General features: G+C 40.7%; 1 protein-coding gene across 1 annotated transcript in view; it reads left to right on the top strand.

Moving 5' to 3' along the window:
* Positions 1 to 309: 309 nt before the first annotated feature.
* grapa (GRB2 related adaptor protein a) overlaps positions 310 to 15,199 on the top strand; it is a 34,458-nt gene continuing 19,568 nt past the window's right edge. The window contains exons 1-3 of the mRNA XM_080904297.1: positions 310 to 730; positions 7,458 to 7,555; positions 8,626 to 8,745. Coding sequence (XP_080760423.1) covers positions 653 to 730; positions 7,458 to 7,555; positions 8,626 to 8,745 — 296 coding nt within the window. The 5' untranslated portion in view covers positions 310 to 652. The remainder of the gene's footprint in view (positions 731 to 7,457; positions 7,556 to 8,625; positions 8,746 to 15,199) is intronic.

Raw genomic sequence — 15,199 nt, 5'->3', positions numbered from 1 at the left:
TGACTTGACTGGACCATCCGGAAGTTTTCAGCCTTCACAGATGTTAAATATAGGAACAGCAAACGTGAGCTCACCTTTCACTTCAAAGGTGTGAAACTAAAGCTGAATTCGCACGATGACAGAAGTGCAACGACAAACCACACGGAACATAATGGAAAAAGCTGAAGCACACACACACACACACACACTCCACAGAAGCCGCACTGAGTGTGTAAGACAAATATATACACAGGAAGTGCCTCCCACTCCTTTGCCCCTAGTCACTTGCTCTCTCTCTCTCTCTCGCTCTCTGAATGTTTCTGATGGCAGTGTGTTGCTGAGCAGCAGCCAGTCGTGTTTTTCCCCTCACTGAGCTCACTCTCTCTCTTATCCTCTGCTCCGGCTCTCAAACGCTCTGTTGCTCAGTGAACAGACTAGACCTCTCCTCTCCACTTCTTCTTCTCTTCTGCTACCCCTTAACTCTGCTCTATCCTCTTCTTTTATCTGTTTCTTCCTCACATTTCTTCTTCATCCCTGCCTGCCCCCCTGCCCACTAGCACTACCACCTTGGTGCCAGGGGCATTAGTGGGGGTCCCGGCGTGTCTTTTTGACTGTGTGTGTGTGTGTGTGTGCGTGTGTGTTTATGTGAGAGCGTGCCGGTACTGTTTTCAGCATGGAAGCGGTGGCATTGTACACGTTTCGTGCCACAGAGGGTGATGAGCTCAGTTTCAACAAGGGAGACTTGCTCAAGGTAAGAAAAAGAATTTTTCATCTTTGTCTGTCTGAAGAGTAAAACTGGCACAGCACCTCTGTCTTCTCTCTCGCTCCGTCTGCCTACACTGTGATAATTACAGCAATTAAAACTTTACTGTCAGAAGCCATTGAAATTATATTTCAAGTGCTTCAGGTGCTTCCTAAAGAAAGAATAGTCTAAAGAAAGATAAAGTATTAGAAGTGGCTTAAACCTATTTTGGATGATAGCACTCACCTGTATGTGTGGTAATGTGCTAGACAGCAGTGAGATAGCTTAGCTTACCATAAAGGCAGGAAACAGTTTGAAGTAGCTAGCCTTGTTCTTAAAAAGAGCGAAAAGTTACTTATTTTTTATATTTAATTTGCTAATCTTTACACAAAAGTGTCAAAACAATCATGTAGAGTATGCTAGAGGACTTTTTTGGCTTGAACCAGTGGTTTCCTGGAGCGTCTGCTGACTACAGGGCAAATAGTCCTTAGCTTGTAGAAGTGCCAAATCTGTACTTCCTCAGTGGCCACCAATAAAGTCACTCCCTATCGTGTTTAATATTGAAAAGGCTTACTTAACAGCAGAAAGATAAAACATTTTTTTTATGTCTATGAAGCTAAACACATTTTTGATAACTGTGCAAATTTTCCTTAAGGACTAAAGAAAGTGGTTTGGCCACTTTGAGAGCTGGACACTAAAATGCTGTAGCATGTATAAAGTTACAGAGCTAGACCTCACAACAGTGTTCTTTCTGCTGTTAGCTAATTATACGGACTATTTATTGTGCAAACAGCCCATTTAAGAAGTTTGTGTTTCAGTTTTGTGAGTGAAATATAGATTTTTAGTTATATTTTTATTAGTACAAAGGCACCTATGCTATCTGTGTACTGTACAGTCATGTTTGCTAACATTAGCTCAGAACTTAGCACTCCATTGTCTCAACAAATGATAGTTTTTGCAAATACCACAAAAAAGCAACATGGCAACAGACAAAATGCTTTAAAATGTAGCTTTAAAAACGAATGAGTGGTAGCACAGGTGGCTTTGTAGTCTAAATCTTCACATATTAAAATGGGAAGTTGTCATTTTCACATGGCTACATGGCTAACAGGTTACCACTATTTTAAACCTTTTTTTCCAAGCTAAGCTAACGTCACAGGCTACAACTTAATATTTACAGTATAAAATGGGAATGCTGAATCTTCTTATCATTTTACAGAAAGTAAATAGGCATATTCGATTCTACTCCTCTAATTAAATTTTGCTCCAGGTTGCCTAACAATCTTTTTTTTAATCTGCAGCTTTTTATTTGTGTCAAACACCATGCTGAAATGGTTCCGGCACAGCTGGAAATTAGTGTAGTAGAAAATCGTCCCTCTAAGACATCAACAGCAAACCTCAGAATTAAAGAGCCAAGTGCTTCTTTCTAACACTGGTGCTTTGGCACCATCTGTTTGACACTCAGACGCAGGCAAATCAAGCAAGATGGAAGACACAGTGAGATCAATTTGTCTTCTGGATTTTGTCTCAGTTAACCAGTGGGCGTCGGTGCTGCAGGTCCAACTTTTCTCACTAGTTAAAACCTTTATTTTTTCCTTTCACTGGAATATTTCTCTGCTAATTTGAGGCTTTTCTTTGAGGGTGAATTTACCTTTTGTTGCTTGAAGATAGTTGGTGTACTATTCTTCCCATACTGACTTCATTCCAGCACTAAACATGAATAAAAAAGACCTCTTATTCCTGCTGTCTTTAAAGTCATTTGTTAGAAGTCGAGTGTCACAGCATGTTACAGCTAAGATGCAATGGCATTTAGTTTCGACACTAAGACAGATAGTTACAGCAGTCTTTGATGCATACTTGTGTTGTCTGGCCATAGTGATAATTTACAGTAGCTAAAACAGCACCATCACTTAAACCACTGTTAAGTTTGTTTCTTTACTCGTGCAGGGCTAAGCGACTGTCTTGTCTTTGCCAAAAAGCTTTGGTTCACACTCGGGTCAAGCAGTACTTTTAAATAATTCTCCACATTTGTTCGTTTCTGCATGATGCGCCAGATGGCCTGAGCTTTACAACATCAAGAGAATTTGTGCGGAAAAAGAAAAAATAAACTCTATAATTTAGTTACAAAAATACCAAAGAGATAGTTGCTTTCCTCACAGCTGCTCACTGGTGCTCATTTATTGCCCTTATGCTGCTTTAAAGCCTACTTCTGCTTCTTTTCACACCTTGTTGCCAATGCGAACGCATTGTGCGTTTTCCATGTGGAACTGGATCGATCGAGCTGAGCAGAGTGTTGACTCATAAAGAAGTTATAAAAATAGCTTCATAGAAGAATTTGTAAAAAAAAAGAAGTGGCTCTGGCATTATGTGTAAAGCTGGGAGACCGTGCTGCCAAGTTTAACACGAGGGACACAAAAGCCGAGCTTTAGTTCTCCAGATACCGTCACAAAAAATGTAACAACTCCGGCTGGAAATGAAAACCTCCAAAGCACCCAGAGAGTATGCACTACATTCTAATCACAAAATGAAATAACTTCATTTCTTTAGAAAATAGTTAACTATCCTTGGAAATAAAAATATTGCTGTATTTATTTGCTTCCTTTATCCAACAGTTTCGTGTGTCTGACCACAGCAGTCAGGTGCGGTCAACCATACCTGACCTGTTTTTAAGCCTCATTAAGAGCTTTGTGTGTGGTCTTTTCAGTCTACTGCCATGTCAGATGTTCACGTTGTCGGATTTTGTTTGTTTAATGCTCTTTTGTTAAGGGTTAATTATGTAATGAGTAAACTCTCTGGAGTGGTCTGGAAGGAGCTGTTAGTCACAGCTGAATTAACAGGGTCTAGCTAGATAATCAGCTATTATTGGTTATATACGGTCTCTCTCTACATATATATATGATAAACACTGTACATCATCGGTCCCCAACCTTTTTTGCGCCATGGACCGGTTTAATGCCATTAACTGGTATAATCTTCAAGATGGCGCCGAGTATGGCAGCCTCGTCGCAAGCTCCCCCAAGCAATGCACAACTCTGTTGCTTGTGAAGCTCGCACACAAGAATTTCACTCACATGTACTGTACCAATGTACCTGCACATGTGATGTGACAATAAAAGTGATTTGATTTGATTTGATTAATGTCAGACAATACTTTCACGGACCGGCCTTTAAGGTGTCGCGGATAAATACAACAAAATAAAAGGATACAGACAAAGACAAAAACTGTGGTATTTTGTAAATATAATAATAAACGCAAATTCACTGTGTAATTGTATAACTTTATTAGCAGCGTCCTACTGAAATGCGCCAACAATATTGAGAGTAACCTCCTCCTCTCTGCCCCTTAATCCTCTCCGATTGCTATGGTAACACGTAAATATTTCTTTCAAAATAAGACACACAACTACAGCACGGAAAAAGACCGAGTTAACAATAAAAACCCTGAAAACCATAAATTTCACACCCGAGCCTAATGTCTCGCTGCCCGGTACCAAACGACCCCCCGGGTACAGGCCATGGTACCAGTACGGGCCATGGTACCGGTCCATGGCCCGGGGGTTGGAGACCGCTGCTGTACACGGTCAACATTCAGTACAATTGTTTACTTACTTAGTAGCTACTAGTGGTGCGTGATAATGCAAATTTTGGTATGCATGTGATACCAAGTAAAAACAGGGCCAGAGTTACTAATACTACTACTGATACTTTTGATTAGTAAAGGCAGCCTTTATGACTTATGAGCTGAACCAAATAACTTACTTTTACTTTCCACAGTCATTAGTTAACCCAACAAAGCACACATTGCAGCATTTCATGTAATTTGAAAGTGGGGTTGTTTGGAGAGCTGGGATGTAGATACGCTCGTCTTTTTGTGTCAGCTTCTGTTTAAATGTGCTACAGGCTATAAATAAAATAGGCATGAAAGTCAGCTCGCAAAGGCTCAGACATTTTTCATGGTGCGTGTTTGAGGTGTGTATTTTCCTTTCCAAAACACAACAACAACAATATGGGCTGCACGTTGAACTTTACTATATTAATACTGTTGATATTTGTATTGATGCGCTAGTACTTACTGGCATTGTTGCATTATTAATAAAATTAAAGTAGCGATCTATGAAATAGAAATAAGGAAAAGTTCTTAAACTGCCAGTGTTACCCCTTAAGAGGCTTTATGAACACAATACATATGACAAAAAAAAAGATTTGGTTTCTCCACAGAACTCCTGTAGTTACTCGTTATTATGATGTACAAGCAGGAAAAATTAAATTAACAGGTGAAGCTGTACAGGAAGTGGAAACTTTTTGATTGAAATTGTGGTGGGGGGGAAGTTAGTCTCTGAGTCAGACTGATGCAGAAATGGCTGACTGGGTTTCATGAGAAACAGTCCAGCGTGTTGTTTTAAACTGTGGGAAATATAGGAAGAGGTTGTTTAGGAGGGACACCGAAACCTCCAGCCTCTTGAAAGGGCAAGCTTTCAGCTCGATGAATGACTGACGTTATGAGCAGTAAATCATTTCGTAGCCTGCGACGCATTTACAGTGCACGTACAAATGTGCACTGTAGCCATTACAAGCAGCTGATGCATGAAATGAAGTTTCTAAATGCAGAGAGGGGACAGGGCAACTCACAGTGGCCTTCAAGTCCTTGCTGGCAGGATGTCGCGTGAAACTTGAGGTGAGGGAGGATGTTTTAACTACAGTACATGACACGTGGTACTTTGCTGGGTACAGCTGCTGATCAAACACAGAGGCAACGTGACGAAAGCCCAAAAAGTGATAAACCCAAGCTGTAAGGGAGATAAGGAAGAAATGTGGCAGTGCGAGGCAGGCGGCGCAAAATAAAAATCATCTTAAAATATCAAAATGACAAGCCATGTCACAGCTGGGTTAGGAGACTGAATGTAAAAAAGATTTTGAAAAAGAGCATGAACAGAGATGAAGCAATGAAAGGAGACGGGATAAAACAGATAAGGTTTAAAGCAGGAACATATCAGGAGTCGAAATAACAGACTGTCCTTTATTACCATCATCATGATGGAGCCCTGGCCCTGTTTATTACCTACTGTAGCTAGCAGAAATAAGACATGTTTGCAAGAGCTTTTAAATGACTATCATTGTTATCATTTGTGCTTGAATTTCTTTTCATTTTACTTTGCACACCCCACTGTCAGATTACACATCCTGCGAATGATAATGACGCCAGCTAATGTGAACTTGATAGCAGGCTTTGGTGTGACATTTCAGACTTTCTTAAGGCAAGCGACTAACTATAGTAACTATAGTCTTTAAAAAGTCAACTGAAATATTTTCAGTTATGGCTTATTTTCAAGCTATAAAAAAACAAGGGTTCAATTTATTTTATTTATGTAATTAATTTCTTTTTACTTACACCAAAGCGGTGTAATTTTGATTATTAACTCTTTGCCCCTTAAAAAGCTTCTAGAAGCTCTTTTCTGAGCCCAGTGGTTTCTGTTCTTCTGCGTTGATACATACTGAGATCAAAATTTGTCACTAAATGTAAAGAGGAGAAAAAAAGTCAAAGTACTGATATATAAATGTAATCTTCTCTTGCAAAAAAGCTCATTCCAAGTGTATCACCTGCACAGGATTTTTCTTTTGGCGTTTCCTGTATTTTTGGTGAGATGTCTGTGTTTATGGAAAAAGGCTGGTGTCGGTGGGGCCTTTAGGAGTACGAAGAACTGTCTAGAGATAGCGCTGGGTGTTTTGGCTCTGTAACGGGCAGCGAGGGCAGCCTGGCTGCTTGTTGTGACAAGCTGTGTTTCCGTATCTATAGAGTACACGCAGGAGCAGGTAGATGAAACTCAGTGTGAGATTACAACTTCAGATTGTAATGACAACGCCTGCTGAGACGCGCTCATCTTTACTCGTCGATATCATGTGAAATTCCACAGTAAATATATGTATATTTCATATTATTCCTCTGGATCGCCTGGAGAATCTGCGCAAGGTAAAACCTGGTGTCGTCATGATTTCCATTACACTACCCACTTTGCTCATGGTGTTACAGCTCTGCTATAAAACACAACCTGATCAACTGACCTGTAAGTGTAATAGAAACAAACAAATCACTCAACATTATAGCGCATGCATTATATTTTACCCATAATTAGTGTAAACACAGAGCCTCCCTTACACACAGGTTTTGTACTCCATAATGCAGAATATAGCACTGAATAGACTGTAGTTATTCTGACATTATACTATAGGGATGAAAATGTGACAGAAAATCTGAATTAATAAGAAAAAAGGTTTTTTTAAGAAGAATTAAGTTTACAGTATTTATTCTTTTTAATTACTTTGATCTTTTGGGCTTTACTGATGGAAAAAGACACCTATTATGGGGTGTTAGGAATACATTACATATTAAAGTGTGATAAAGGGCAGTAAAGGGCAACAAACATTTGGAAAATACCATCAAACTTCATTTTTATCTCCGCTACACATCTGTGATGTATGGTGGTTTCTGCATTCGGCGTGATGACCCGCGCAGACCGACTGACTCACGTCAGCTAACTCGAGGAAGATCAATTTTGAAGAAATATGTGGATTTGCCAGCCATGGTGAAATCACGAAAGGCTTCATGTGGCATTTAATCTTTTCAAACTTGTGCGAGTTGAGGAGGCTGATAAAACAGTGTGAGGACAAAATCCAGCACCAACATCATTATGGGCAGCTTTTCATCTCACTCTGTGTTTTTGTGTGCGCTTGCTCTTAGATCACCAACATGGAGGATGATCCTAACTGGTACACGGCCGAACTCCACAACCGAAAAGGGTTCGTGCCGAAAAACTACATCAACCTACGTCCACACGCGTAAGTATGCGCACACTCAGGCACACATGTGCATCTTTAGCTCATCTGTATAAAGCGTTTCACACATCTACCTACCACCGGTCCATTTAAACATCTCATCAGCGAGGATGTGAGCAGTTTGCTGCCCCGGGCATTTTCTGCTCTGCTTTGGACATCTGCACTCTGGCATAAGGCGGCCTACCCAAAGGGACACACTCATTCGCTAACTTATGTAATCACACATGATACAGCCCTGTGTGTGTGTGTGTGTGTGTGTGTGTGTGTGTGTGTGTGTGTGTGTGTGTGTGTGTGTGTGTGTGTGTTTACAGTGAAGCTGCTGGTACACCCTGTATCTCCATCAGATGGTCATGCACCAGCTGGTTTGCTGTGACAAACTCTAAACTGACAACACAGACGTTACAGCAGCTCTGGCTCATTAATGAACCCTGATGTACAGCCCAGTTGGAATTGCCTAGTTAAGTCTGTGGACACCCCTGGGAGTGTAGGATACGTGTGTGTATATATGTGTGTCTTTTTGCCTCCAAATTTCTTTGCGTGGCTTTGATTATTTTTTTTTTTAAATCCCTGAAATCTGACTGCATGAAGTTAGCCACGAGGGTCCTAGAGTTTCTCCACCATATTGGATAGATGCTCACTCTTCACGAGTCATCAAACTGACTGCGCTCAGAGCCTCCAAGCAAAGCGCACTACTGAGCAAGTGCAAAAAAAAGAAAGGAGAAAAGAAATGAATAATGACACCTTTACTTCTGCACCACTGCTGACAACTGAATTGCTGGATTTGTTTCATGTGCAAACTTAGCAGCGTGTAGAAAATTCACTTCTTTCATTCTCTCTCTCAGCTCTTTGATCCGTGCTTTTGTGAGCTGCTCTCCTCTCAGTTTCTTTCAGAGTTAGCAGATATCCACAAACTTCTTTTCTTAAATTTGAGTGTGTGTGCAAACGTCTGGAGGAGATGCTCAGATCAGGAGAGTTCACCTGCATAAAGCGGTAACACCGGTGACCCCTTTCTTTCTTTGTTTGCTCACTTGCTTTCTTTTGTCTGTTTTTGTTTTTGCTTGACTGGCCTGCAGCTGGTTCGCCGGTCGCATATCTCGCGGCGTGGCAGAAAGTCGACTCAGAAACAGAGAGTGCGGCGCCTTCCTGGTCAGAGAGAGCGAGAGTGCTCCTGGGGAGTTTTCCATGTCTGTCAGGTAGGAGAAAATTACTAAAGATTTGCACTATATTCTGCACAGTTGCTTTACTGTCGTGCTCCTCGCAGTGGGATTTCATACACCTCTCTGATCTCATATGTATTTCTTCATATTACCCTGCGTAACTTCTCATTACTGCAGCTGCAGGGTTGCTCCACAGCCATCACTGAAGTTTCATTGCATCTCATCTAATGCCACAGAATTGAATTAGCAGACCTATAAGCACACACCTCTAAAAACGCTACATTATTTCCCTGTATCTCTTCATTAATGTATTTTGGATGCGCGCAGGCGAGCGTGCGCATGCTCGATATATTTGTCATGGTGGCTGGGGATTAGAGAAGCAGGCAGAGAAGGAGGGTTAGAGGATAAGGTATGGGGTGGAGGCTAAGAGGGGTGAGGGGGGGATCTGCGGGCCCTCTGGCCTGATGTGAGTTAATCCTGTCTAGCACACCACGGCATCTGGAGCTGCTGATGGGGCTGATGGGTTGTCTTGTCAGTACGTGGCGCTGAAGGGTGCAGCTGAGACTTGGTGTTGTGCCTTGAGGGGCTGTGTGGATATTGGAGTGTGGGAGGTCTGGAGTCTGAGTTTTGGTGCTGATAAAGGCCAGACCTGGAATGGAGGTTTGGCCCTTCACTGTGCTCCTACTTAACTCAAGACAGGGGTTAAGAATTAGATCTGGGGATTGTTTTGTGTTTGGCTGTTAAATCGCCTGGGCACAATGTCACTCTCAGTGGATTTGTCTTAGGATAGTCCTGTGGAAGGGAAAGGAAAAAATTAGGTTACCTGTGTTTAAAAAAAAAAGCTAAAATACAAAATTAGACACAAGGGATGGAAGAGAAGCGATACGCTGCGAGTAAAATAGATTTGCCAAGAGGGGACAGAGCGGAATCTGATGCTTCTTGTTTTTTTTGGGTTTTTTGGCTGTTTATTGATGTCTTTCTGGCTGTTGTTGCTGGATGGTGTAGCAGCTTGAAAAGTGGGTCAGGTGTTTGTGTGAGTTTGCCAGTGTGCGTGTGTGGTTCTTGTGTGCCGACACCGCTCCTGTCAGAGGAGACAGGACATCAGTAACTGCAGAGACTTCAGTCTCAGCTCAGCTCGGTCCGGCTTTGACGTCAGTCTGTGAAAAATCCGATCCACTTTCACAGCCATGAATGAATCCTAGAAGAGACGTCGTGGCTCTTTTTGTCATAAAGAAAAATTCTGGTGGAGACAGAAATCCTCCAAGTGTGATGTACGATAAAATTGGCTAATTAGCAACTTTGTTTTAGGAAGGCAGGGTTGGCAGATCTAAATCTAACTTTAAAACCACTTTAGTCCATTATGAAAATAGTTAAAGTCCCGTGTAAAGATGTGAATATAAATATTTCCACCGCGTTGATCTCTTTGAAATATTGGTCTTGTGGTAAGTAATTCTAACATAAATATATGTGGGTGACCTACTAAAGGAAAAACCAACATAAAGTGGTTAGTTCTTTATCCTCTAATTTGTTGGTCATCTACATCTGTCCCTGTTGTACTTGTTAAATGCAAACAATGTTACTATCTTTGTTCTTGTTTCCGCAAAAAACTCAAACAACAAAACATGCATTGCTTTGTTATCAAATATTGCAGTCATTAGATTTTATATCGCAAACAACAATGTACAATATCTAAAAATGGGATTTATATAGCATCAAATCACAACAATAGTTGCCTCAAAAAGCTTTATATTATAAGGTAAACACCTCACAATAATAGAGAGAAAAACCCAACAATCAAATGGCCCCCTATGAACAAGCACTTGGAGACAGTGGGGAGGAAAAACTCCTTTTTAAAATGAAGAAAAGTCTATATTTAAAAGTACAGAGGTTGACTGTCTCCCAACTCCAAACTAGTAGCTGGCACCACAGAAAAGGGGTCTGAAAGCTGAAGGCTAATGTCTCCCCACTTTTAAATATCCTAGGAACCACAAGAAAGCCTCTGATAGTGCCTTATTGGGGTATTATGGTACTATGAGGTCTTCAAGTTAAGATGGGGCCTGAATATTCAAGGCCTTGTATGTGAGGAGGATTTTTAAATCGATGAAAAATCCTGACATTTTCATTAAGCAAATATCCTGTGCGAATGACCAACAGATCTGAGTCAGAAGTGAGCCACAGTTATACCCATGTCAACCTACAGTAAACCAAACACATAAACCAAAACTGGATCAGAGTTAATCTGAACTGTCGGGGGAAAAAAAGTCTAATCTCAATCTTAAAATATAGTAAGGATTCTGACATGAAGGGCTTCCGTAAAAGCAAGATGTAAGCAAATATAAAAAAAAACAACATTAAAAGAATGTGCTGGTAGTCTGGTACAGCTAGAGAACTAAAATGGCGCTTAATATAAGATGCCAAGTGAATGAAACTGTGCACAAAAGTGTAAAATAGCCACAAATGTGGAACACAAACATCTGCGGAGGGGAATAAAGAACTGACGTGATCTCAATGTCCTGTTCGCTATAGTTCTTCACCATAAAATCAGTCTTAAAAGCGGTTTTGTGGCCTAAAATAAGTAATTTAATGACTCCAGCCATAATGCAAGGGACCTTTTTTAAAACAGTAATTGCTTCAAAATTTCTTTGAACATGCAAAATATGTGGCAGAAGACTGTAGTTTCAGACTACGCCAGCAAAACTATCCCAGTGGGTTATTTAGTAGCTTATTTTTGGAATATAAAGTGATGCCAAGATAGACTTTAGACACAGAGAGACAGAGACCAAGAAGAGAAATCTATTTTGCCATGCCGGGTGGTTTTACAGTTCTCTTTGACTCAGCAGCAGATGCACCCAAAGGATATATTTGGTCTTCTCCTGCAGCGCTACAGTGGCACAACTTAGATCTAATACTTTCAGCAATACCTAATCCAGTTCTATTGTTTGGGTACTTTTTAGATACTTGCAGAGAGACAACATCAATTTTCTCACTGTCTGGTGTTAAATCTCACTTCCTTTTTCAGGCTTTTCAACAGCTGCTATAACTGCAAGTCCTTGCGGCCGACTCCCAAACTCCCTCAAAGTAAAAAAAAGTGTGCGCAGTCACCAAAAGACACTTCAGGAAAAATTTGATCGAGTGCCTTAGCAAAAGTAGCTACACCTGTCTTGAAGGTGCAGTTCACTTGAAATTTATTAGACAGGCAGGAGTAGCATTGTGGTTGTGGTTATCAAGGTTTTGTTTCACATGTTTCCCACATCCAAAGAGTCAACATCACTTCCTTCCTTTTTCTTTTGAAAAGACCTAAATCTGTTCCATTAGATATTTTCTTCCTGCTTGACCCAATGTTTGTTTAGACTATAGTCTGGTGTTGCACGCAGACGCACACGTGCACAAAGACACGTACACAGTCGGTTTTCCTGTTGCATCTGTCCCGTATCACCTGGAGGTCATACAAACACCATTTCTTTGATGTAACAGTCTGATAGAAGCTCACCAACAACTTGTCTGGCCTTATGTCTTCTTGACCAGTGAGTCCACATTCTCAGCCTCAGAACGCCCACCCACCCCACCCAGAAGATGACTCATAGTCTCAAGATAATGATTTGTCAATCGCATTGTGCTCTGAACAGTAAGGACTGAGGTCTGTTGCATGTCTTGCCAAGAGCAATCACCACCCTGAAAAAGGGTTGGCTATCTGATTTCACTCTTTGATTTGTGGGCTCGGATGTTTTTGAAGCCTTGAGTTTATGTCCTTGTTTTAAGGACATCGAAAAACTAGAAATTTTGAGTTAGTAAGTTGAAAGTTTCAGTTAGCTCTGGTATTCAGAAAGGGCCCTGATGGACCTCATTTCCACTTGAATGCCTTCTAGCGAATGATAATTCATAAAAGGTGTTTATGTGGAATTGTTGGACAGCTGACGTCTTCTGCAATCTACCTCCAGGTGACAAGGTAATGGCATAACTTCACAGAGCCCCTGATTGTCAGATCCAGCTTGACAATTTAGGTATTTGCTCAAAATTTTGACTCATTAACTCGAAGCTTGAATTATGATGGCTTTTTTTCACAGTTTTCAGCTAACTTTGCTAGTTTCTCTAGCTTGACTCATCAAAGAGTACATAGAAACAGATGCCTGTGAATTAGTACCAACATGTAAATAATATAGTAAAATTCGGGTTTACTTAAAAACAAAATCTGCTTCAAGAAAGTTTAAAAAGCATAGGTTAGATTAAAATGCAGTGCTTCTGTAAAGTTGCTCATTTTTAACATGGGCATCTATAGTGATTAACTCGCCTTCCATGGAGACTGTAAATACTATTAACGGTAGATGAAAATTATATAGACAGGGCCACTAGGCAATTTGCCCACTGCGCTACCATTTCAGTGTGGATGCTGTTGTTTTTGACACGGCCTCACGTATCACTGACTCACGCTACACTGACTGATGGCTCATACAGTAAGCGCTGATTCTGGCTGTTCATTCGGCTTCCTAGTCATCATTTATCATCAGCCTCTTTTCAGGGACATTTCTACAAAGGGAAACCATTAAAGGGAACTGACCCTGTGGGTGATGCTTATTTTACAGCTACATAATCCGCTCAGAGATTTAAGTAACGCAGAGTGGGTTCAGTGTCCTGTGAATGTCATCATTTGGGGGACAATTTCACACTTCGTGAACATCAGGAAAAAAAAAGTGCTTTAGTTTATTTGATACAATAAAAAAGAGTGTGTTAAAAAACGCCTGCCACTACTGTGAACCATCCATACAAGGCAGAATGGACCAATGGACTATGCTGTTTACAACAAATTCTTATCCTGTAATCTGAATGTCGCAACAGAAACTGAGTCTCATCAGATGAACTTTTTTCCAATTACTGAGATTACAGCAGTGACACCTGGTACAGTCTTCTGCTGCTCTAGCCCATCTGCCTTAAGTTCAGTGTGTTGTACTGACGTGTAATGAGTGGTTATTTGAGTCATCTCAAAGTAGTCTCGGGATTCTCATCTGATCTCTGGAATCTACGGAGCATTTTTACTCCGACAGCTGCTGCTGTAATCCCTCGAGATGTCTGTGTGGGAAAATCCCAGTAGATTAGCAGTTTCTAAAATACTCAGATCAGTCTGTCATCAACAACCACACTGTGGTTGTCTACTAATCGGAAGGTTGATGGTTCGATCTCCAGCTCTTCTAGTCTGCTTTTAGTATCCCGAGTTGCCCCCGATGTATCCATCAGAATGTGAGTGTGTGAACGTAAACACACTTCGACCCAGAAAAGAGTGCTTGTGTGAATGTGTGTGTGAGGTAAGAAAGTGCTTCAGATGCTCAGATAGAGTAGAAAAGCACTATGTAAGTACAAGTCAGACAAGTTTAACATGCTACCTTCAAAATCACCTCAATCAACTTTCTTTCCATTGTGATGCTCACTTTGCACTTCAGCAGGACATCCATGTCTGCATATCTAAGTGCCCTGAGTTGCTGCCACGTGATTGGCTGTTTGTTACATTAATGAGCAGAGGTGGGAAGCAACGAAGTACGAATACTTTGTTACTGTACTTCAGTAGAATTTTCAGGTATCTTTACTTGAGTATTTATTTTTCTGACAATTTTTTAATTTTACTCCCTACATTTTTAAACGAATATCTGTACTTTCTACTCCTTACGCTTTCAAAACAGGCTTTTTACTTTTGGTTTTACGCATTTGAGGGGAGTTATTATCACTGCGGGCCTTCACACATCAAACCGATTTGAGGCTCAGCACTAATGCACAAAAGGCAATCCTATTCATGTGTCAAGAAGCAAACTGTTTGTGTGCAGTTTGTCACACAGTGTGTTGCTAACTAAAGGTCCAGCTGCTGTATTTAACAAGGAGAGAAAAGAAAGAGAGCTAACTTTACTCAGAGATGGAGAAAGATAAGAAAGACAGGACAGGAGAGGAGGAAGAGAGGTTAGATGTAAAGGTAAAGACTGCTCAGTGGTGTTTGATAAACCTCGTGTTTTTAAATCATATATTGTGCCTGTATATGTGACAATGTATTTTTTTCATGTTGTGAAACGTGCTGCAAAAAAGCCAACAAAAAAACCTGAGATAGACTAACTGTTATTTAAAGGTTGCATGAAAATACTCTGCATGTTTGTGCAGGATAAATAATGTGGTTGATTTAAAGTAAAGCACTGTGTTGGGCTGGTGCACAGTGGCTGTGGTTCTCATGGTCAGAGTTAGGTTACATTGGGTGTAGCAGAGATGAATTTTAAGTTAAGCTGATGATGCTTATATCTGCTGACTGAATTCCACCTTCATACTAACGTTATACTGTCTAATATAAAGATAGCCTAAACAGTAAACTGTCGGTGTAGAGTACACTAGTATCTGTACTTCTACTTAAGTACAGAATGTCTACTTTTGCCACCTCTGTTGAATAGAGGTACCTAATAAAGTAACTGGCGATTGTATGTGTGGTGCACAGCACAATAATGTTTGTTCTGTGAAATTCTCC

This window comes from Rhamphochromis sp. 'chilingali', assembly GCF_963969265.1.
Source record: "Rhamphochromis sp. 'chilingali' genome assembly, chromosome: 15".
Classification (NCBI taxonomy): Eukaryota; Metazoa; Chordata; class Actinopteri; order Cichliformes; family Cichlidae; genus Rhamphochromis; species Rhamphochromis sp. 'chilingali'.
This window is presented reverse-complemented; position numbering and strand designations above follow the sequence as displayed.